The sequence below is a fragment of the Myotis nattereri genome (genome assembly GCF_964212035.1).
Source record: "Myotis nattereri genome assembly, chromosome: 8".
Classification (NCBI taxonomy): Eukaryota; Metazoa; Chordata; class Mammalia; order Chiroptera; family Vespertilionidae; genus Myotis; species Myotis nattereri.
In genome coordinates, this window is record NC_138083.1 from 70897659 (window position 1) to 70920991 (window position 23333).

The 23333-nt window shown below is 53.4% G+C and overlaps 1 protein-coding gene across 4 annotated transcripts; it reads right to left on the reverse strand.

The window, feature by feature from the left end:
- Positions 1–432: 432 nt before the first annotated feature.
- On the reverse strand, positions 433–22809 carry L3MBTL1 (L3MBTL histone methyl-lysine binding protein 1). 4 transcript variants are annotated; one of them, XR_013996335.1, is made up of 20 exons: positions 22191–22420; positions 21776–21926; positions 21510–21639; positions 20740–20824; positions 20183–20271; positions 19580–19684; positions 18527–18662; positions 18115–18206; positions 15965–16116; positions 14960–15036; positions 13931–14016; positions 13624–13734; positions 13023–13137; positions 12131–12230; positions 11826–11968; positions 11631–11680; positions 8306–8463; positions 7826–7888; positions 3153–3411; positions 434–580 (listed from the first exon to the last, which is right to left on the reverse strand). XR_013996335.1 is itself a non-coding variant. In XM_081097303.1 (20 exons), exons 2-20 carry the CDS (start codon positions 22300–22302, stop codon positions 3313–3315), a joined length of 2145 nt encoding a protein of 714 aa, XP_080953429.1. In that variant the 5' UTR covers positions 22303–22332; positions 22702–22809; the 3' UTR covers positions 731–3312. The 4 variants fall into 4 exon arrangements, 2 of the variants coding, with proteins under 2 accessions (XP_080953429.1, XP_080953428.1); XM_081097303.1 differs by lacking the exon at positions 434–580 and adding an exon at positions 22702–22809 and having other exon boundaries at positions 731–3447; positions 11771–11968; positions 22191–22332; XM_081097302.1 differs by lacking the exon at positions 434–580 and adding an exon at positions 22702–22809 and having other exon boundaries at positions 731–3447; positions 11631–11968; positions 22191–22332.
- Positions 22810–23333: the final 524 nt, after the last annotated feature.

Consider the following 23333-nt stretch of genomic DNA (forward strand, 5'->3'; position numbering starts at 1 on the left):
GATGACTTCTGTTTTCTCTGTGACACAGATGGGGAAGACATCTCTTGAGATAACAGGGAAGGCAATGGGGTAGGAGGTAAAAGAGAAGTCAAAGCTAACGACCTCAGAAACCCAGCTGCTTCCTGGGCAGCCCTGAGGGTTCACACCAGAGCCAGGGACTATCAGTCAAGCATGGCAACCAATCTGCTCAGTCAGCTAAGTTCCTGGTCAAGGTGTACAGAAGACAGCTCCATGGCTGACATTCTTCTAGCCAAGTGGTATGGAAGAACAGCAGGTCAAAGGAATTAAGGATATTGACAAGAAAGGGGGTGATGTGATTGAATGTGGCATTTCTGCTACTTTCTTATCTGCTCACACAGTCTCTGGGAACCTTAACAAATTCTAACTGTTCAGTTTGATATTTCCCCACCTGAACATTTCATGTTGTTTTTTAAAACTGAAGTCTTTATTGAATTTTCTGCCCTTACCATTCACAAGTTGTCAAGGATCAGGCCTTTTCACATTGTTCTCCGAGGGTCCCATTGTTTATATTTCTCCATGTAGACAGTATACCCATTTATCTTTATTCTTTGTTTCTTATCTTTAAAAGGGAATAAAAATCAGATTAGTTAGGACCCCTACCAGCAGAGACAATGCTTTATTCTCTGCAGTAATTACAGGGTATTATTGATATTCTCTTTCTGCTTTCTGGGTATTTCACCATGAAAATAGAACAAATTCTGAGTGCATATCCTTCAGTTGTTCAAGTTTATTTGTTTCAATAAATGGATGAAGCACACCACATTTTTTTTGTAACTTTTTCCTCCCTCATGAGTCAAGAGTCACTTTATCTTAAGCCAGAAGATTCTCTTAAAGAACACACACGTGTGCACACATGCACACGAACACGCGTGCGCACACACACACACACACACAGCAAATACAAAAACCTAACTCCACCAAAGTGCATGTGAATGAAAGTGCAAACAAGTTTCATTTTCAAACTCTGGGATCATTCTTTCTGTTTCAGAAGCCAAACAGAAAGGTCCTCCCTGGCCTAGGCCAGAGCTGGGCGAGGCTGCCGGGCCAAAGTGTAAGTGGTGCCTCTGCTGGAGAGCCGGGCAGAGGTCACATGGCACTGGGCACCGGTGCCAACTCCCTCCTCTCACTGCCCTCCCAGGTCAAGGTGCGATGATCTCATTTGGGGTCAGGATGGGTGGGAAAGGGAGGTAGTAGGGTGGACAGGAGGCAGATTTCTTTCTCCTTTTTTGTGATTTGGTTTCTTTCCAAAGAGTTGGACATTGGTGCAGAAAGTGCTGAGGCCTCAAAGTTCGGAGGCCTGGGGGCCCTTTTCCTTGAGGCCCTTGGTCCATCCTGCCTTTCTGGTAGGCAGGTATTAAGAGCGTGGTTAGTAAATCCACATGGCAAAGCCATCCCAGCCCCACTCAACTGTGCTTACTTGCTGCCTTCTCCTCACACCACAAAGCCAGTGAGCATCTCTCAGTCTCATAGGCGAAGGCCAAGGAACTGGTGAGTTTTGCCACCACTCAAGCAACCAAGATAGAGAGGCTCTTGGCCAATGGGGACACCAATGCGACCTCTGTAAACCCAACCCTCGGGCCTGCCTGCTTTCCCCCCTGGGAGTTCGTGCTCAGAGCTGCCTCTTAGGGCTGGAAGGGAAGGAGCATGCCAATCCTGTGGGAGCTCAGCTGGGGGGCTGAATGGCTGTCGGAGCAAAGCTGTCTGGTCCCTTGTGAGAGGGTCCCCTACTGGGCAGGGACAGGAAATCACCTGAACTTTGGGCTTCTCTCTTCTATGGGAAAGATAAAGCTTCATATTGTAACAGGAATAGCCCTTGACATTTTCCCAACACTGAGCCTCACATCACCCTGTCCAACACTTCTGAGAGTGCCTACACACACACACACACACACACACACACACACACACACACACACACACATCTCCCATGGCTGGCAGAGCAGTCTGGGGAAGCCCAGCTCAGCCCTGCTCCCCATCTCCCCGTGGGGCCTGCTCCCAGGCTTCAGGTTTGGCAGTGGCTCAGTGGAGGCTAGGCCCCCACTTGGACAGAAAGGCCAAAGTCCCAGAGTCCCAGCAGGCCCCCCACTGCAACACTGATGGAGAGGGGTAAGAAAGCCTTAAGGGACTCAGAGAGCTCAAAAATAGAATTCACTTTCCCAACTTCCAACTTCAAGTCCTCTTTGTAAAACACAAGAGCAGGGCATGTGAGGGACAGGTTGAAGCGATGTTACAGGGTGTGTGTGTGTACTAGAGAGAGTGCTACATGCCCATGACAGGAGGCCTGGCACATATGGTCCCCTGACTCCCGCCGTGGGCAACACCTTGGCTGAGACCCAAGGCTTCCAGCTTTGGGAGCCACAATACCTGGTGGAGCTGCCCCTCTGACCAAAGATTGTCTGACGTACTCTTGGGCTGGCCTTGGCCACCTAGCCATTCAGGCTGCCTCCTCCCATACCTGACACACTGAGAGTGTATTGGGAACACCCATGGAACCTTAACCCCTGCTGCAGAGGTGAAATGCTCTGACTACCCGCTCTGCTGGAAACAGGTCTAGGCGTGGAACACTAAGAATGCCAAGTGGTCCAGAGCTGGACACGTTCAAGACGGCATTTTGGCTCAGAATCCCTCACTTCTGGGTAAAATGGAGAACGGCAGCCCAGACTCCCATTGGATCCTATGAAAACATGTGTCTGAGGCACACCCACTTAAAGGGAGGAACCAGTGAGGGCTGGCTGTGCCAGGGTGGGGGCACTGACCAGAAAACTGAGCAGCAGAATGAGGGCGGCAAAACCAAAAGCCGGGGGGGGAGGTGCCTTTTGAGTAAATATGTTTGCGGCAGGGTCACTTCCTGGTAGGAGGAAAGGAGACAAGGAAAGAAAAGCACAGAGAGATGCCAAAAAGGGCCTCTCGCTCCACCAGACTGTCCTTAATTGCAAACAACAAGACCCTGTGGTGACAAAACAAGTGGGCTAGAGAAGTGGGCTGCCACAGGCAGGGTACCCCCAACCCACTCCATCAGTAATGCTCCCCCAGCAATGTCACACCCTCACTGGTATGCCTGGTGGCAGATGAGTTCCAGGACTTGGGGGCTAAGACTCCATCCTCCCCGGGGCTCCTCCGCTCCCATGTACCTTGTAGGAAGCAGCCCTGGAGAGAAGAGCAACCACCCCTGGCCAGATGCAGAGCATAGTGGGGGCACAGGTGGGATATGAGGAACTCAGGCCAGGAAGGAAGCAGCAGGTGCAGAGGGAGGCCCGGCTGGGGTTGGAGGAGGGCCCAGCCCTGAGCCAGTCACTTTAAGGTGTCATCGGCGTTTTTGAACATGAGAATGGCGTTATAGATCTTCAAGGCTGGACCCAGCTTGACACTCATGATCTTCACAATGTCCGCCTGTGTCAGCAAAAGGAAGGCCTCGCCATCAATCATCTGAGGGTTGGGGGAGGGAAGTGGAAATCGGAGAAGGTGGAGAGGGCCGTGGGGAAGGAGTGAAGGAAGGTGGGCATATGCATGGCGAGGGGGAAGGGGAGAAGGAAAAGTGGAGTAAAGGGTATATGGGGGGAAGGAGAGGAGGAGGGAGAGGGGAAGAAGAAGGAAAAGGAGAAAAGACAAGGGAGGGAGAAAGGAAAAAAGGAAGGTAGCAATGGGGACAGAGAAGGAAAGAAAGATATCCACTGGTGTCCCATGTTCACACGCGCGCGCGCACACTCTTTCTGCTGCCAGATCTGGACTTCAGTGTGTATTTGCACAATGTTTTCTGAGTCTTCACTGGCAGTGGCTTCAAAAACCTGCCTCAGTTGCAGGCTCCTCCCCAGCCCTGGCCCTGGCCTGGGCTCATGCAGGAGGCAACCAATCCATGTGTTTCTCTCACATCGATATTTCTCTCTGTCTTTTCTTCTCTCTTCCTCTCTCTCTAAAAATCAATGGAAAAATATCCTCAGGTAGAGATTAAACCAACAACAACAAGAACAACAAAGAAAGAAACAAACAAAAAACCTGCTATTGCTGTTCCCACATGAACCCTCCGGTCAATCTCAGGGCTGCTAACAGACATGCGGGCATTCCAATCCATGCATCACAGTATTACCTATGAGCTCCGAGAGAGCGAGCTTGAGATTTCATCTGAATCTAACCAAGCCTTTGTTTCTAACTTCCAGTTTACAGGAAACACACGGGATGTTGCAACAGGTTGAATGACACTGTAAGGAAGCAATGAGACCAACCCAGGGCACCTCCTGCAAGACTTTTCTAATGGTCCCTGTGCCTACCCTGGAGATTTCTTACTACTGTGACTGCTGAGGTTGAGTCTAGGTTCTTCAAAGCAAAGACTGGAGTTTGTTGACTAGTAGCTTGGGACTGTGTCAGGGGACAATGGGATTACTCAAGAACATACAAGATGTTGTATGTGTGCTGCTGTATATGGAGTTTTCAGCCATAATCTCGGAAATGGTCATATTTGACCTTGAAGGTAGAGAAATTCAACAGGAAAATGAATAAAATGAGCCAAATGCAATGATCCACCCTAAGCAATAGCCCGAGAACTGGGGATAGGACCAGGGAATTTCCCCAGGTTGGCATAACCTGGAAAGATCCTTAGAGAGCCACACGTGGATGTTTAACAGGCCAAGCTAAAATCTAATCAGCTGATAAGGAGACTTCTATGCTATCACAACAGAGAGGCATGGCCCACGGGAACCCAAGAAAAAGGGACACTCAGGGAGCAGGAAGTTGCCTGTGTTTAACCAGCTGCATGGTCAGCAGAGTCTGTTGACCCCTCTCTGTCCTGCCCCCTCCTCTGAGCACCCATTGCACCTGGCACACACCTCCCTGGGAGTCCTAACCACATGCCACCAGAAGCAGCAATTCACCATTCATCTTGACCAGTGTCCCTGAGTGTCCTGGCTGCATCCGTTCGGCCAGAGAGAACCCACTCCCTGGGGAGACTGATGCCGTGGACCAGACCTTGGAGAAGGCAATCCTCGGCCCCCACAAAGGTCTACACTGAGACTGTACTGGGTGCTGTCGGTCCACCAGCACACCTCCTTGCTCTGGCCGTTGCTCTTTGTATCACAGAACATGCTGAACCGAGACACGCAGCAGATGTTCCCAGGAGAGATAACCCTTCTTCCAACATGGGGACACTGCGAAGCCCAGCATGGGCTAGAGCAGCCGTGGGCAAACTACGGCCCGCGGGCCGGATCCGGCCCGTTTGAAATGAATAAAACTAAAAAAAAAAAAAAAGACCGTACCCTTTTATGTAATGATGTTTACTTTGAATTTATATTAGTTCACACAAACACTCCATCCATGCTTTTATTCCGGCCCTCCGGTCCAGTTTAAGAACCCATTGTGGCCCTCGAGTCAAAAAGTCTGCCCACCCCTGGGCTAGAGGATCAAATTCTCGGGTGGCTCAGCAGCTGGCTGAACAACTGTACTCAGAGAGTGTTCGTTTATGATCGGTTGTCACCTAATGGAAGATCTCTAATGGGCGCCACATGGTTCTGCTGTTTTATCAACACATGTGGTGAAGACGTGGCTTAAATTAACACAGAAGGCTTAGTTATCAAATGTACAAATTGTAGCCCAGTTAGGGTGACTCATTAATTGAGTGTCACCCCATGCACCGGGAGGTCGCCAGTTCAATCCCCAGTCAGGGGCGTACAGGAGGCAGCCGATTGATGATGTTTCTCTCTCATAGATGTTTCTATCTTGCTCCCTCTCTCTCTAAAATCAATAAACATATATTTAAAAAATGTACAAGTTGTATGAGGCTGGAAAGACTTATTAATATCAGAGGTGATAGAGTTAAGATTTAAAACAGTGAGATCATGAAACCAACATGATAACATTTAACAGGGAGAAATATAAAGTCTTTCATTAGATTAATTTTAAAAAGCCAGTGGTACAAGTAACACACTGGAAATTTTGGTTTGATTATAATGGAAAATTGATATAAAACACTTGGGGACTCTCATGAACTCAAAACTGCTGTGATGTGGCTATAATAAAGCTGGTGCAATCTTAAGTTTTACTCACAAAAATACAGGGTTCAAATCGAGGGGGAGGGAAAATGACCATTAACTGTGGGATAGTCACAAAATGGAGCACTGCGTGGCAATAAGAATGAACACACTGAGGGTCTACACAAGAACATGAATGAACCTCGAAAGCATCACACTGAGTGAAAAGAGACAGACAAAGAAGAGTGCGTGCTGTATGATTCCATGTACATGACGTTCAAGGGCAGGCAAAGCTAACCTGTGGTGCTGGATGTGAGAACAGTGGCTGCCATGAGGTTGGGGACTGATGAAAGGGACCAAGAAAGAACTCTCTGGTGTGACGGGAACGCTTCATATCTTGACTGAAGTATTGGGTTCAGCGTGTACACATTCCACAAAGCTGTGGGGGTGCCCTGTTACGATGGGTGCCTTTCTCTCCGTGTATATCTGATCTCCATGTACACACATCTAGATGTCAGCTCATCGACTGTAACAAAGGCCCCGCTCTGCTGAGTGATGTCCATGAAGCGGGAGGCTGTGCATGTGGGCAGGGGGCATATGGGTCATCTCTGTACTGTCCTCTCAGTTTTGTTGTGAACCTGAAACTGTTCTAAAGTAAGAAAGTCTTTTTTAAAACAGAAACCAAAGCCATCTGGAGGAGCAGCCCAGGTGTTGTGCTGTTCAGAGCGCGTCTGAAACACACGTGCAGCCCTGGACACACCCATTACGATAAGAAGATCACAATCCAGAAGGAAAGGACCCAGAATGGGGAGGAGCGAGGGAGCCCCCCAAACTAGGACCTGAGGAAGAAACTGGCTGGTCGGCTGGATAGAGATTCTCCTGGGGAAGGGGGCAGACTTCTTTCTCATGGGCATCGCCTGGAGGAGGCACCTAGCGGGGCAGAGACCACACTTCCTGGGTGAAGGGGGTGTGTGAATTCTTTGGAAGGAAGACCTAAACAGACTAGACTCAAGGGCCCCTTCCAGTTTCAAACTCTACAAATTGGAAAGACGTGATAAAGTTCTTCATTTAAGGATGACTGCACATTCAAAGTCAGAACAACTATTGATTGAAGCCCCACTGTATCAGTTATTCTTGTACAGTGATATGATTTATATACTACTCTCTAATATTATATATAATATTAATATATAGGACTCCTACAATAATATAATAGTATATATACTAGGGTATAACTATCCTAGACATTCTGATACAACAATCCATTCGTCATTGCCAATGCTCACAGTGTCCTGGAAAGGTAGACATCATTATATCTATTTTATCTCCATTTTACACATAAGAAGATGCAGGCTCAGGGACAGTAAAAAGCTCAAATTGGCAGAACTGGGATTCAAACCCAACTGTCTGCAAAGCTAGCATTCTTTTATCTACAACTCGCTGCTTCTTACCTTTGGGGAGCTTTGGGGTCTTGCTTTTAAGTGTATGGTAGGGTCCTTGCAGTAAATGGCAATACCTGTGCCATCAGGTATTAAAATGCACTTGAATTAACCGGCTGAAGGTAAGTTTGGAGAACAAAAGGGGGGGGGGGTGCAGAGGGCAGAGGGGTGGATAGAACCTCGTCTCCAGGATGCTTCTTCCTTCCTGGGATGGTCTGGATACAGAGGGTTCCCAAGCTGGGCCAGGGTCCGTACCAGATGTTTCCCAGAGGTGTGACTATGACTACTCCTCCGCAGGTGTGACAACAGGACCTTCCCTATCTGGGGGCAGCACTGGTGGGGACACCAGCTCCCTGCCTCTCAGTGGGTGATTTCTCTGTGCCCACTCTGCACTTGCACCTCACTTACCTCATCTTTGAAGAGTCGTGCTTGGTCCTCACAACCTGTCAGGGTCTGAACGAAGCCGAAGACCTTGGAAATCAAAGAAGACATGCTGCCTGTTGCCAAGGATACAGGGGCTTGGTAGACAGGGGGGAGGTGGCTTATATGGCCTTGGCAATTTCTGGGGTGTGACTGTGTTGCTTTTTCTTATCAACCTAAGAGGATCCTTGCACCTCTGTGCTACTGGGTATGTGAGGCTCAGCCTGCCCCTCCCGCTAGATTTCCAGCTGGGCTAGTAGCCGGCCCCTCCCCCCATCCACCAGGACGGGCCATGAAACAGTCTCTCCGTCAGTCCCCGCCGGGCAGCTAGGAGGGTCTGTGGACTTGAGGGATGGCCAGGAGACAGTGTCAGGGGCAGCTTCCAGCTCTGCCGGGAGGCCTCCTGAACGAGGGTGTCCTGGTGAGAGGGCAGAGCAGGGGAGGGGAAGAAGGGGCCGAGCTCCTCACCTCATCGATGGTCCACTTGGCCACTGTGGAGGCCGAGATGCCCGCCACTCCCGGCAGGAGCTTGCAGTGCTGCTCCCAGCACACTGAGAGGGACCGGTCAGGGTGGGCCGACAGGGATGACATGAAGAAGGACTGGTGGATGACATCGGTCGTTAGTGCTGGAAAGCAGAGGCAGAGGCTGGCAGGCCCGTGCTGGGGATGAACCTGGCCCCAGGAGCCGGCCTGTACCCATGCCACTCAAGAGGACCACGGCCCCTTCTGATAGCCTTGCAGGGCCAAGAGGGTGGTCCAGACCTGCCTCATCTGGGCTCGCTCCTTCCGGTAAAGTGGCTTCCTTGCTTCACAGACTCTCGGGTCAGCTGCTTGAAACGACCTCCTCCCCAACCCCCATCCCGCTGAGGCTGCACCCTGGGGCCCTGCAAGGAGGCTTTCTCAGAGCTGCTGCAGCATCCTGGTCCCCTTCTCGAGACACCTTGCATCCAAGGGGTGGACGCCCAGCAAGAAGCCCGTTGTGTCTGTCCTCCTTTCCCTAAGTCCTTTTGGGCCCTCATTAACCTGCTCTTGAACCCTGGGCAAGTCACATAACAGGGGCCTGTTTCCCAGCCTGTACACGAACAGGTTGGGCAAGGAAACCTCTGCGGTTCCCTCTTGTTCTCTCAAGCACTGACCCTCGGGGGGCTGGGCGGGCCCTACCAGCAGGGAGAGCACAGCTGAGTCCTGTCCTTGGCAGGCAGCCTCCACCTCGGAGCTGTTTGCCAGCGAACCCTGGAGCCCACACTGAAGAGGTCTCCCCATGGATGTGTGAGAAGTCTCCGGAACAAAATCCAGAGTGACTGTGTCCCCTCTGTGAGAGAGCCAGCTGGTAGGACAAGGGAGCCCTGCACAGAGGTCCGAGGCCTGCGCCCTGCCCTCTGTTCCATCCTGTCCCTGGAGGGCTATAGCCTCAGGCTCTGGGAAGACTGAACTTCCCTAGTCCTCAGGACACTTCTGGAATGAACACAGGCACTCGCCCTCTGGTGGTCAGAATGTGGCCCTGCAATGGAAGCCGACCAGGATTCCCACTGAAGGTGGAAGAGGCACGCTCTGCAGTCCCACCCCCAAAAGTCCTCACTCTGAGACCCTCCTCACTCAGGCCTGAGGCTGCAGAAATCGCCTTCTGTCTCCACCGAGAGGAAACAGTAGGGAACAGCACCAGGAGAGAATCAGGCAAGAGATCCGGACACGCGAGAATTCCAGTAGGTTATGTGACCATCTCGGGTAAGTCTCCCACCACCTTTTGAGATTGGCACTATTAGCATCAGCATTTTACAGGTGAGGCCATTGAGGTTCAGAGTGCCCCGGTTCACAGACTGTTCCTGAAGCACTCGAATAGGTTGGGTCCTGCCCAGACATTGTGTAATGAACCAGGTGATTGTTCATGGTCTCCTCCTGACTTAAAAGCATGTGCAACTCAAATGAGGCAAGATCCCCAGTGTCCCTGCTACTGGTCAGAGATGTGAGATGAATTCATTACACAATGGGAGGGTGCAGTTCCCTTGTGCCTCCCCTTGGAGCATGCTATGGGCTGAACTGTGTCTCCCCGAATTCAAATGTTAAAACTCTAGCCCCCAGTACCTCAGAGTGTGGCTGTAGTTGGAGAAAGGGCCGTTAAAGAGGTGGTTAGATTATAAACCTTTGAACAATAATAGATACAGAGGCAGAGCTGCCTCAGATTGTCAAACTGCAGCGGGAAGGCCAGGGAGGGTTGGGGGGCAGGAGGTAGGGGGGTACGAGATCAACTAAAGGACTTGTATGCATACATATAAGCATAACCAATGGACATAAGACACTGGGGGATAGGGGAGGCTAGGGGACTGTCTAGGGCGGGGGGATAAAATGGACACATATGTAATACCCTTTGTAATACTTTAAGCAATAAATAAAAAAAATAAAAAAAATAAAAAAAAGAGGTGGTTAGGCAGGGTGGACTCTAATCCGATCCAAGTAGTGCTCTTGTAAGAAAAAGAATTTTGGACACACAGAAAGATGCGGGGGTGGGGTGGGGGGGCATACAGGCATAGAGGAAAGACCATGTGAGGACACAGAGAAGGCAGACATCTTCAAGCCAAGGAGAGGCCTCCGAAGAAACCAAACCCCTCCACTCTTTGACCTTGGACTTTTAGCATCCAGAGGTGTGAGAACATAAATTTTTGTTGTTTAAGCCACCCACTCTGTGGTACTTGGTTATGACAGCCAAGCTAAAACAAAGGGGGGTGGGAAGGGAACTGACATTAGGTTAGGTGCTTTATGTCTATTACATCAGCAGCACGTAGCAGAACTCAGACCCGAGTTTGAATCCCAGCTCTGCTCCTGACAAGGCAAATGACCTCAGGCAAATGACTTCTCTCTCTCTCTCTCTCTCTCTCTGAGCCTCTCATTCTCTTCTCTCAGAAGAAGAGAATCCTATCCACAGTAATAGTAACCACTATTATTGCAGGTAGCTGACATGTGAAAGGCAGTTATTCATGTTTTCTTTTAATCATTTATTTATTTTTAGAGAGAGATATGGATTTGTTGTTCCTACCATGCATTCATTGGTTGCTTCTTGTATGTGGCCTGACTGAGGATCGAACCCCAAACCTTGGCGTATCAGGACGATGCTCTAACTAACTGAGATACCCTGCCAGGCAGTTATAGTCATGTTTTCAAATGAGGAAACTGAGGCTCAGAGATGTTCAGTGACTTGCTCAAGCTCACACAGCTAGACAGCGACAAGCCATGGCTTCCCTCCCAGGGAGCCTAGAATGAAGAACAGAGCTAGGGCATCATCTGACCTCCCAGTGGAGAACCAGAGGCCCAGAGAGGTTCTGTGCCTTTCCCACAGATTCCCAGCGAGGCCATGGGTGAAATAGGCCTGGAACCTGTGGTCATTCGAGCCCCATCCTGTACTCTTGCCACTGCTCTATGCTCCCCAAATGAAGAGATACAACCACCTTTCCAGCTTCTCCATCTCTCTCTCTTTTTTATAAAGGATTATTTAGTATCTTCTATTTTTTAAATATGTTTTTATTGATTTCAGAGAGAGGGAGAGGGAGAAGGAGAGAGAGAGAAACATCAATGATGAGAGAGAATCATTGATTGGCTGCCTCCTGCACGCCCCCTAGTCAGGATCAAGCCTGCAAGCCAGGCATGTGCCCTGACCTGGAATCAAACCATGATCTCCTGGTTCATGGGTCGATGCTCAAGCACTGAGCCACGCCGCCCGGACCAGCTCTCCTTCTCTGTAAACATCCCACCAATTGTACACACTTGTGGAGGACGTGGGGGTATATGACCCTGGACTTACTCGCGAACTCTTCTTGTGTAATCTTCTGATACTTTGGAGGGCGCCCAGTCCTGGAGAGAGAGGGACCAGGTCCATGGCAGGGAATCAGTGCCTGGCCTTGCCCAAGAGGACAAGAGGCCCTGCACCCTTGCCCTCCGCACCGGCCATGATGGCGAGGCTTCTTCCTTAGGGAGAAGCCCGAGAGGTTCCTCTTACGGGCCGAGGCCTCTGAGTCGGACAGCTCCACTTTCAGCCGGTTCTGGTTTCTCTCAGCCAGGGGGCACCCCGAGAGGCAATGGTGAGCTGTGAACTTGCCTGTGATGTGGCCGGACCCATCACAACCAGGCGTGGGGCACTTCCTGAGGAAGAAGAAGGCATACGTTGGGCTGACCCGCTTGTTCCCCTGAGCCCTTCCCAAGCCTGGCCCCATTCAGAGAGGGTCTTTAGTGAGCTCTGATTGTCACACACAGACCCTCTCTGAGCAGTGTCTGAGGGTCTCTGAGCAGGAGCCCTGCCCTCACCGCTGGTGGAAGCTGTACTTGGAGGTCCTCGTGTGCGGCAGGCCCCGGTAGCTGAGCGGGGAACAGCCCTCAGGGGAGGCAGAGCCGAGCTCTCTGGGATCTGGAGGGACAGGAACAAGAGTCAGCATAAGGTCCTGGGGTAGGGGTGGGGGTGGGATGAGTGGAGAGCAGGGAAGTCAGCCCTGGGAATTAGTTCCCCAGGTAGAAGGGCCCCGAGCTAGGCTGTGACACCACTTCCTGCTACTGGATATTTACCTCTCTGTAGGGAATGAGGGGTTTGGCTCTCACATACTTTGGTGAAACCTGCAGGCCATGCCCTCTGTCTCCACGGGGGGATTATCCAACGCAGAGCTGGTGTGGGCCCAGCTGTACCTTAAGAGCCATGTCAGGCAGATTGACATTATTCTGTTTCCCTGTTTCATCCCCTAGACTTTGGTAATTTTTTTTAGGCTCTGCCCATGCTTGGAGAGCAATCGAGAAGGATCAACACCCCATGATAGACAGATGTGGCAGCAGCAGGGAAACAGGGCTGGGGGGGGGGGGGGGGAGGGGATCCTGAGGGTGAGACCGGAGCAGTCCAATGATCTGACCTCTAACCCCTGCCTGTAAGGGCCCAGATTTTATTTCCTTAGCAAACGCCATGCACGCTCTGTGTGGCCCCTAAGCACATCTCCAAGTGAGTTTCCCCTTCACATCTCAATACCCCAACCCAACAACTGGGGAAGCCAGAGGAAGGGAGGGAGGGTGCGAGGTCTCAGAGCTCACTGAGGCCTCCACAGTCCTGTGTGCCAGACCTGGGCATGCTATCAAAGCGGGGGGTGGAGGGGTGGAGGAGCTCGGGGTGGGGCTGGACATCAGTAGGAAAGGATCAGAGTGCCCTAGGGGTACACACGGAGAGGAGGCTGCAGGGGATGCCCTGTCTTGGAGCACCAGCCGGCGGGGTGGATGTCCGGGTGGTCGGCATCAATCCAGAAGTCAAAGGCATGACTCCAGCCATCAAAGTGGAGCTGGGGGGGAAAGGCCCTTGGAAGTCAGGCATTCCTCACGGAGCCCCGCTCAGCCAGGAGGCCCTGCAGGCTCCGGAGGCTCTCCCCACCCCCGGAGCCTGTCAGAAGCAAGATCCTGGATTGGAAGAACCAAGGGCCAACCCCACAATAATCCCTCTTGGCCATCATGTGCCCCAAGGGCTTCATCATTAAATTATGGGCATCTCCCATCAATCGTCACATAGATCTAGGATTATCAGGCCATTTTATAGATGAGAGTGCTAAGGCTCAGAGGGGGAAATGACCTGCTCAAACACACAAAAGTAAGTCACAGATGAGGCTAGAATGAGACCCAAGATCTTCAGCCTCAAATTTAGAGCTCTCTTCTCCACAACGTGCAGCCTCCCTTATGTCTGGCTCCTGCCATGCTCTTGACCTCGAATGAATCTACAGAATTCCTGCCCAATCGGCCTGTTCACTTCCCCAGCCCAAGGGTCCCAGAGCCACCTTTATCCGATGGTCCTCCACATCCTCCACGCTGGCCACACGGATCAGGGATGGGTTCCTGCGGTCCACAGCCTCCAGCTTCATGTTAACAAGAAAGCCGTGCGGGGGTCGCTGCAGGGGGACAGCAGCCTTCAGGCCGGGGCCCAGAATAGCAGTGCTGAGACCCCCAAGAAGGGAGTCCAAGTGCTGTGCCTGGAAAATTGGGGCCTGCAAAAGTGAGGGGGGGGGCATGCAGGGGCACATCCTAGCTACCCAAGGGCTCCACGACTTCCTGAGCTCTGCTCTGGGGGCAGGAGAGCCAACTCACCACCTTGAAGGCCCAGGTGGGCACAGCAGAGGTCCCAGTTTCCTCCAGATATTTCTCCCAACAGAAGCTGTCAGGGTCTGGGTAGTCTGGAGAGAGGAGGACAGCAATGTCTAGGCACCCAGGCGTACTGGGAGAGCTCCCTGCCCCCGAGGAGAACCAGGAGCACGAAAGAGACAGAGGCTCATGGAGGACAATCTACCCCCGCATCACCACGGCCAGCTCCTTGCGGGGGCTCGGGAGGCAGAGGGGTGCTAGCAAGCACGTCACCACCTCCCCGTTTCCAGGGCTGTCTGGGAACCCTGGCTCCCATTCCTCTCCACTGCCCTGTGGCTCCGGCCCCAGCCCAGCCCCCTCTGAACCTCTGTTGTATGTGGGCCCAAGCGATATTCTGAAAGGGAAGGGAGCACTTCCTTCACTCTGGAATCCTGCACCCTTGTTGTTGGGGAGGGAGTGTCCCTTAACTTTCTTCCCTTAAACCAGCGGTTCTCAACCTGTGGGTCGCGACCCCTTCGGGGGTCGAATGACCCTTTCACAGGGGTCGCCTAAGACCATTGGAAAACACATATATAATTACATATTGTTTTTGTGATTAATCACTATGCTTTAATTATGTTCAATTTGTAATAATGAAATTGGGGGTCACCACAAGATGAGGAACCGTATTAACCCTTTGCGGTCCAATTTTAGTTTTGGAATTCAAACAGTCTGGTCCAAATTAATTGACGGGATTGAATGCTGAACCGGTTTGCGGTGTCTCAGCCTCGACGTTGGACCTGCTCCTAGCGCCTGGTCTGTCGAGTCAGCCTCCACGTTGGACCGAAAAGGGTTAAAGGGTCGCGGTATTAGGAAGGTTGAGATCCACTGCCTTAAACCTTCACACAGTCGGTATTGGACAGGACTCTCCTAAAATTAAAGGGTTCTCCACTCCCAGGCATAGAGGCTGAGGCTCCTGGGGGTACTGGTGTAGGACCTGGGGAGAGGGGTGTGGGGCCAGGCCCGGGCAAGGGTGTGCTCAGGCTGCACGGTCACCTTGTGGAGGTGTGAGGGGCTTTCCTTGCTTCTGGCACCAGCCAACCGGGTGGATGTAGGGGCTGCTGGGATCACACCTGAAAGCCAAGAATATACCTCACTGTCCCAAGTGAAACGTGGAGGCCCTGAGACTGCTGCCTACAACAGCATGGCGTCAGGGTGCACCCTACTTAGTGAGAAAGTCAGAAAACTGTAGCATTAACTGAAAGCTCTCCCACCACCATCTTATCTAAGAGCAAACCATGAATCACAGCGGTCTGCTCACCTTAACCTTGGTATTTCTAGATGATACCTCTCATATTGCACTGTGGCTATGGCCAGTGTGGCTACGTGATTATAGCATCATCCCATGCACCCAAGGGTCATGGGTCCAGTTCCCAGTCAGGGCACATATAGGAGGTAACTGATCATTGTTTCTCCCTCTCTCCCTCTCCCTTCCTCTCTCTCTAAAAAATCAATAAAAAACATATCTAAGAGGCATTCTAGCATTCTTAGAAGAGAGCAGCTTTATGAAACATGCACTTAATATTTTCTAAAGTCTTAACAACAAAAAAAGACCATATCCGCCGAAACCGGTTTGGCTCGGTGGATAGAGCGTCGGCCTGCGGACCGAAAGGTCCCGGGTTCGATTCCGGTCAAGGGCATGCACCTGGGTTGCGGGCACATCCCCAGTGGGAGATGTGCAGGAGGCAGCTGATCGATGTTTCTCTCTCATCGATGTTTCTGACTATCTATCTCTCTCCCTTCCTCTCTGTAAAAAAAAATCAATAAAATATATTTTTTAAAAAAAAGACCATATCCTTGAATGAGGATTAAAAATATATATATTGCATGTGTTTCTTACGATATACATAGATCAAACCCACAGGACAACCAATAATCCCCCTGAACAAATATGAATGCTAGGGCTGGGCAGGGGCTACATGGTGTCTAAGTTTTCAAAGTCTTGCCTCCCTCCCCTGCCATCCCCCCACCACCCCAGCCAAGTCTGGGCCCTCCCCCTACCAGTAGTCGTAAGTATCATCCCAGTTGTCAAAGTGCACCAGGAAGCGGCTGTCCACCACGTCGGTTACGCTGGCCACACAGACGAGGGACGGGTTCATACGGTCCACAGCCTCCAGCTTCATGCCCACCTGGAAGCCCAGGGGTGGGGGACTCTGGGGGCAAGAAGAGGGGCTGCCACAGCCAGCCAGGCAGGCCACTGGCAAGGGAAGGAGTGGGTTGCCTAAGAGTCATGCTGCGGTTAGGGGGTGGGATAGACAGGCAGAATCATAATCCCCAGCCCAGAGCCACTCTGAATAACCCCAAGGAGCATTCAGAGGACACCTCATAATGGCAGAAGCTGAGTGATTGGCAGGAAAGTGCACATTCACCCAAGTGTACCAGGTGGAGAACAGCCTGCCCTACCCAACGAGACAGCTGTCATCATCCCCATTTGAAAAGTCAGACAACCTGCCCAGGACCACAATGCTAATCAACGGTGGGGCCAGGATAGAAAAAGTTTGACTTACAAGTCTCATCCCCTCTCACAAGAGCGGGCAGAACCCCACCAGTCACTTGGGCACCTGCAGGATGGTCTCTGGGCTGGGCTGGAGATGGTGGGTAACTGCCCGAATGGCATGTCAGGGTCCCGGGCCCAGAGGAACCCTGAGCTTTTTTTTTGCTTAAGAACAGTGGAATTATTTGGAATGTTTTACAAATGGTTGCCACATCAGCAACAAAACAGGTAATTACAAAATATGTACATCACAACATGCTTTTAAAGACACTTTGCATTGTGCTCACATTCCCTTAAATGTTGGGGAACCCTGGACTTTTGATATAGTGATATTTTTAATGGGGGTCCCCTATATCTCTCAGACCATTTGCTTGGGATTAAGAGATACGTGAACTGCTGTGTAAAGCTGCCAGCTGCCTTGAACAGAGAAAAAGACAAGGGTGAGTTGTTGAGACTAAATAGGAGAGCCTTGATGTCGGGCAAATGCCGGAAGCCGGTCCATCCTTGCTGCTTGACACAGTCGCTGCAGGAAAGAAACATCTGCACAGCATATGTTTCAAGGGACCTGGCATATATAGCATACTGTTTTTAATATGTTTGCTCCCCTTAGCACTGTGTGTTTTAACCAAGGTCACCTCTCCGAGAAAGGTTGTTTCCCCAGGTAGGGATTTTTCCCTGAAGTCAGGGAGGGGATAAAACTCCTTAACTAAGTGCCAGGCGGGTAGTTAATCACTTTAACTACAAACAATCACGCTTAAGCTACATAATCTTTACTCCCTGGAATGGAGATAAGAAACGCCCTAACCTTTGCAATAGAAATTGACAGGATTAAAATCAACTGGCATAAATACGGATGTAATAAGACAATAAACACCAGAACTTCGCTGGAGATCTAGACCAGAACTTGGCTGGAGATCCTGGCTAGAGATCCTGGCTAGGCTGCTGATCAACTGAACGCTGTCTCCGTGTCATTCCTTCTTCGCTGACTCTGTCCACACCTTTGGGGACCCCTGGACCTGCTGGGGTTGGACCCCAGCAGGCAAAAGGCTGGGAAAGGCAGCTCCCAGGACAGAGGCTCGGACCTCACACCAAAAACTACAGAGCAAACCAAAGCAAGAAACAAGCACGGTGCCTGGCCTGTGTGGCTCAGTGGTTGAGCATCAACCCATGAACCAGGAGGTCACGGTTCGATTCCCTGTCTGGGCGCATGCCTGGGTTGTGGGCTCGATCCTCAGTGGGGGAATGTGTAGGAGGCAGCCGATCAATGATTCTCTCTCATCATTCATGTTTCTATCTTTCTCTCCCTTTCCCTTCCTCTCTGAAATCAATAAAAATATTTTTGAAATAGAGAGAGAGAGAAGTGAATAAAAAAGAGACAAGCACAGTGACATCTCAGAGCCCAGGCAGAGACAGTGAGCCAGGGCCTCCGAGGGGACGAAGAAGAGGCTTTCTGTGGAGGGAACAGGGGAGAACCTATGCCCAGCTTCTCCCTCTGGCCTTGGCCTGCCCGGCGGGCCCCTCCCGTTTGGTAGGAGAGACCAGAACAGAGCTGAGAGAACTGGAAGAGGAGCTCTCCTCGGGGCAGTCAGGTACCCGGGGCACGCTGCCGTGACGCTGTCCCCGGGGCAGGTGTCCACTCTGGCTCAGGGGCACTCACGTGGCTTTGGCTCACGAACAGGTGCTTGGGGGCAGCCTGAGCCCTTGTGCTGCGCAGGTACTGACTCCAGCTGAACTCCTCCTCCTTGTAACCTAGGCCCCGCACGGGGATGAACAGAGCGCCGTGCAGACAGAGGCTGGGCCGCGGCCAGGGCACCCCACCCTGAAGCAGCAGAATCGGGCCGGCCTGAGGACCCCACCGCCCTCAAGAACCTGCCCAGGGACCCACAGCCGAAGCAGGACACCTTCGGGTGGACACTCAAAGGGCAAGGGCACAGCAGAACCCTGGGGCCACGTCACAGCAGGAGGTGGTGGAGAGAGGCTGGCTGTGCGGTGGGGAAGGGAGCCCACGGGGAAGAAGGGATGGGCCTGAGGGCCCCTGCCTCACTGTGACCAGCCTAGCGAGGCCTTACCTTTGGGGGGCTGCAGCTTGTGCCCAGTCTTCTCAAACCAGCCAGCAGGGTGGATGTCAGGGGAGTTGGCATTGATCCAGAAGTCGTGGCACTCAGAATACCCATCAAAATGCAGTCGGAGACGATAGCCACACACCTGGCCCCATGAGGGGGAACTCACAGGGACTCTAATGCCAGCAGACACCCACTCCTTTGCCTTCACCTCTCCTGCCCGGCCTGCTCATCTCGGGGCTCTAATGCTAGCAGGCTCCCCACCTCCCTTCACTCCCAGGTTTCCGCCTATCCTGAACCTTCCATACTCTCCTGCAAAGAGGAAAGTTCATGTACTTGTGAGCTCTGAGGTCTGGGTACAAGACAGACTCATCCGGTGGCATCCTCCTGCCCTTTAAGACCTAGACAGAACCCCATGGGCACCTACCAGGGCTCAGGCGTGCTCAGGGCCCCCCTGACCTTTCTTTCTGCTTCTTCTCTCACTGCTCCCCAGTCGCACACTCTGCTCTGGCCCCACTGAGCTAACGGCAGCTCCGTGAACACGGCCTGTTTCACACCCCAGAGCCCTTGCTCCCTTTGCTCCTTTTGCCTGGGACACCCTAGCCATTTGCAACTCGTCTCTCAAGGCTTAGCAGAGGAGCCCCTGCCTCGGTGAAGCTTCTCCTGCCCCCTCACGGCCTCTCTGCTCTGCTCACGTCGGTCCCACGCCTGTGGGGTGTCACTAATATGTTTCCCTGGCTGATTTCCACACAACTGTGAGCTCCAAGATGACAGGCACCTTGTTGGACTCATGCCAACGCCCCTGCTCTCAGGATCTCCTCCAGTTCGCCCAGCACTGAAGTGCACACCCACGTAGCACCATCCCCAGCCTCACACTTCCTCTGGTTTCTGTTCATTTCTCGTCTTTCGATGCAACCACCTCAATCCCCCACTAGACTGTGTGTTTTCTGAGGGCAGGAGCGTGTCTCCCTCATCTGAGCCCGAGCCCCGGATGCCCCTGGCAGGCTCCATCAGGCTATCCTGAGAGACACCATCAGAACGGTGGTGCGAGCCTCGGCTCACCTCGGCCACGGTGAGGATGAAGTACATGGATGGGTGCTGAGGGTCGATGCCTTCCAACTTCATGCCCAGTCTGAAGCCGTTCTTGTTATGAGTGACCGCCTGGTACTGTCAACGCACAGATTGGAGAGGACCCAGCTTCCATCCAGCCTTATCCTGGCCTAGTGGGCTTGGGGTGAAGGAGCTGCCTTTAGACCCCACCCACCGGTACGACCAAAGGAATAACTTATTTGGGGGTCTTTAGTGCAGGGGTTCAGAGGGGGACAGGTCCCTTGAAAAATGTGCGTTGAGTCAGGGCTGGACTTAAGGGTTCTCTCTCATCCAAGTCATTTAAAGTTCCATATACAGAATTGAGTAGAAGGCACCAGAATTTAAAAGTCTGCAGGCCCAGTGATGGGGGAGCCTGGTTCCACCTCCTTATTTCTTCCCACCCTGGACATCCCTTATTGTGGGCTCTTTTCTACTCTGGTCCCCAACCAGGCTCTCCCCTTTCCATTCCATCCCTTTAAGAGATGTCAGACACAGAAAACACCAGAAGGCCTGAGCTGGGTGGTGAGTCCTCGACTGGGATACAAGCATTTCCTAGGCGGAAGCTGTCCCACTCACGTCCTGGAAGAGGCTGACCGGGGCAGTGATGGCCTTCTGCTCCTCAAGGTACGACTCCCAGGACCAGCCTTCCTTCTTCTCCCCTGACGCTGTGGACAGGAGACACAGGCTGACATGGGAGAGTGGGGACGGCGATGGAGAAGGCCTGAGGGCCAGAGCTGGCTACGAACGGACTTTGTTCCATTTTTCTTAGAACCAAAGGGTCAGAATGGGGGCCCAAACAGCAAGGTCAGACCAATGACAGGTTCAGACTTGCTCAGACCAAAGGGAGCAATGCCATGTGATACTCAAGTCTTTGGATCCTGAGCCTGGCAACGAGGCCTACGTACACGGGACAGAGGCTAAACAAACAGATGAGATAACCCCAACCAAGAACACACGTGTACTAATACACAAACCATAAACATTGCTTTTTTCTCATACTCTCTCACACACACTAACTGATGCTTATCTACATATGTACAACACACCATCACAACTGCCACCTACTCTCCCAGCCTCACGCCTCCAAATGTGCGTGCACGCAATACTTGAATACATATCCGTAGGCCGCTTACCAGGCTGGCTGCCGTTCCACTCCTCACTTTCTGGGATGCTAGCTGTGGGCTGTCCCTCTGGGTCCTTCCTTTCTTCTCGCTTCTCCTGTGGAAGGCAAGCCTGAGCCCAGCTTCCTGCCCTCATGCATTTGAGAGAAGCCCCAGTCGCTATTCCCGGCCCCTGCCTGGCTCTCTGGCCACATGGTGTTTTGCCCCAAACAGGTGGAATTTCTCCTAGGCCCCCAGAAGGACTACAGCTCCAGCAGACAACTTCTTACCACTTGGACACAGAACCACACGAACACCTCCCTCACCACCACTACCACCAGCTACACAGCCGGACTATAATTCACCTCATTCCCAGGGAGGGGGACAGACACGAACACCTGCCTGTGCTGGTCTGACTGCCCACTGGGACTCTCGTGCTGTCTCCTCCAGCTTCTCTGCAACTAGAGCCCCGTGCTCCCTGGCCTCTGGCCTAGTGACTGGGCTCCCGGGACGGAGCTCTCCATCTGTCCACTCAGCCCTCCTGGGTGCCGGTTCACGGGAGAGTGTGTTAGCCCTGACACTAGACCGAGATGGGAGCCCCAGAAAAGCAGCAGAGTGACTTATTCATTCCCCTCCAGCCAGGCACAGGACCTGGCTCAGGATGAGACCCTAGAATGTGATGAGTGAGTGAGTCATTCAGTGTCTTCTCTGGCCCAGTACCATGACCTGGATTGATGGAGAGGATAGTGGGATTGAGGGATAGCCTCTGGCCTCCCCCTTCCCTCCCTCGGTCCTCTTCCTACCGCGGCATCTGGCTCCGACTCCTCAGATGGGCTGTGGTACTCCCTGTACTTCCTCTTCTTCACGGGTTTGAGGAGCTCAGAAGTGCTGGTGTAGTATTTCTGGCCCGAGGAGTTCTCCACTATGACTGACCTGAGGGAGGGGCAGCCTGAAGGAGAGAACCTCTGGCCCACCAGGCACCACCCAGCCCCTCTCCGAAGCCATAAGCAGAAATGGGACTTTGGGGCTCGAGAGCGGAGCAAGTGGAGGGGTGAGCCCTGTGCCTTACCGCTCCTGAAACAGCGGGGGGCAGCCATCCCTGGAGGAGCCAGGATCTGGACGGGAGCCTGGCTGAGGCTCACACGCCTGGCACTGACAGGTGGCACCATTCTCGGGGGGGTCTTGCGGGGGGTCTCCTGGAGGGTCGTGGGGGAGGTCCGCTGTGGGGGCCAAAGGGGCCTCAGGCCCTCCACCCCATCCCAGCCACACCCAGGCTCCTCCCACTGCGGAGCCCACGTCCCCCAGGCCCTGGCCTCCCCCTTGGTCCTACCTCCTCGGGCTGCTCTACTGGCCACCGCCCCGCACCACCCCCCCCAAGCCTTCCCCACCTACAACCAACCCCTGGGCGCACCTGCAGGAACCCGGCCTCGCCCCCGACCGTGGCTCCACCCGCGCAGGGGCCCCGCTCAGGCCTGGGCTCCTACCCGGCTGTTGGGGACCCGCATCGCCGCCTCCCGCCGGCGCCTGGCCGGCTTCGTACTCCGCCACACCTTCCCGACGCAGCTCGGGGCTCGGGGGCTGCTCGGCTCCCACCATGTTCCGAGGCGCGTACTCCGGTAGCCGGCACTGGAGCGCGGTAGGGTCTCAGGACCGTGACACGGTGATTCCGTCCCGGCCCTGGACCCACCTCCAGTCTCACGGTCTCTCTCCCACCGTCTCACCCAAGCCACGCCCCCAGCATCGCGCTGGGCCCCGCCCACCCAAGCCACGCCCCAGTATCCCGCTGGGCCACGCCCAAGCCACGCCCCCAGAGCCCACTCCCCACTCCCCACGTCTCTAGAACTCGTCGTGACTCCAAGCCGAGCCCCCAGCCCCTCACTCCAAGCCCCACCCACGGAGCCTACATCCCCGCCAGCTGCCCCCACTTTCCACCTCTGGTCCCACGAGCCCCACCGCAGCTGAGGCTGGACCCCGCCAATCCCCAGAGACACTGACCCGTAGGCCGCCCCCAGGAGGCGGGGCCGGGGCCGGGGCCTCGGCCTCGGTCCACCCCAGAAGGCGCACTGTGCTGGCGCTGGAGCTGGCCGCCGGCCCTGCGCTCAACTGCGGCAGAACGGTGGCCATGACAGGTACGCTGCCGGGCACTCGCTGCGGGGCGCCCACATGGATCGGCTCCCGTGGAAAGCAGGGCACATCCAGGGAACTGCTGGGCAGGCCAAGGGTGGCAGAGCTGGCTGTGAACAGATACCCAGTCAGACACGACACAGGTGAGCCTGGTGGCTCGACCCCAAAACTGCCATGCATGTGTAGGCAGGTGAAAGTACCATCTCCTCCCCGGGATCCACACCTGCTTTGGCAGGCATGGGGATGCTCCTCCTCCCAAGACCCCTGGCTTGGCCCACCTGGAATGATGAAGGCAGCAGTGGGCAGGTGAGGGCCAGAACCTGGGCTGCCCCTGGCCACCAGGTGCACGCTGACCTCCCCTGTAGAGGGCCCCTGCAGGGTTCTCAGCATCTCCATTTCAGCATGCCCCTCCATCCTGGTAGGCCTACAACCAGAACACAGCCCCAGGGTGATCAGGGAGGGAGAGGGCTTCCTTAAGGAGGAGGCCCACCCTCAGAGAAAAG

Excerpts from the sequence above, each read along its gene's own strand:
- L3MBTL1 (XM_081097302.1), bottom strand. The coding sequence starts at position 22,302 with ATGGTGGGAGCCGAGCAGCCCCCGAGCCCCGAGCTGCGTCGGGAAGGT. Across the intron at positions 16,117-18,114 it reads TGTTCGTGAGCCAAAGCCAC|AGTCCCCCACCCCTGGGCTT; the intron begins GTGAGTGCCCCT and ends TCTTGCCCCCAG. Across the intron at positions 13,735-13,930 it reads CCACCTGGGCCTTCAAGGTG|CGACCCCCGCACGGCTTTCT; the intron begins GTGAGTTGGCTC and ends GTCCCCCTGCAG.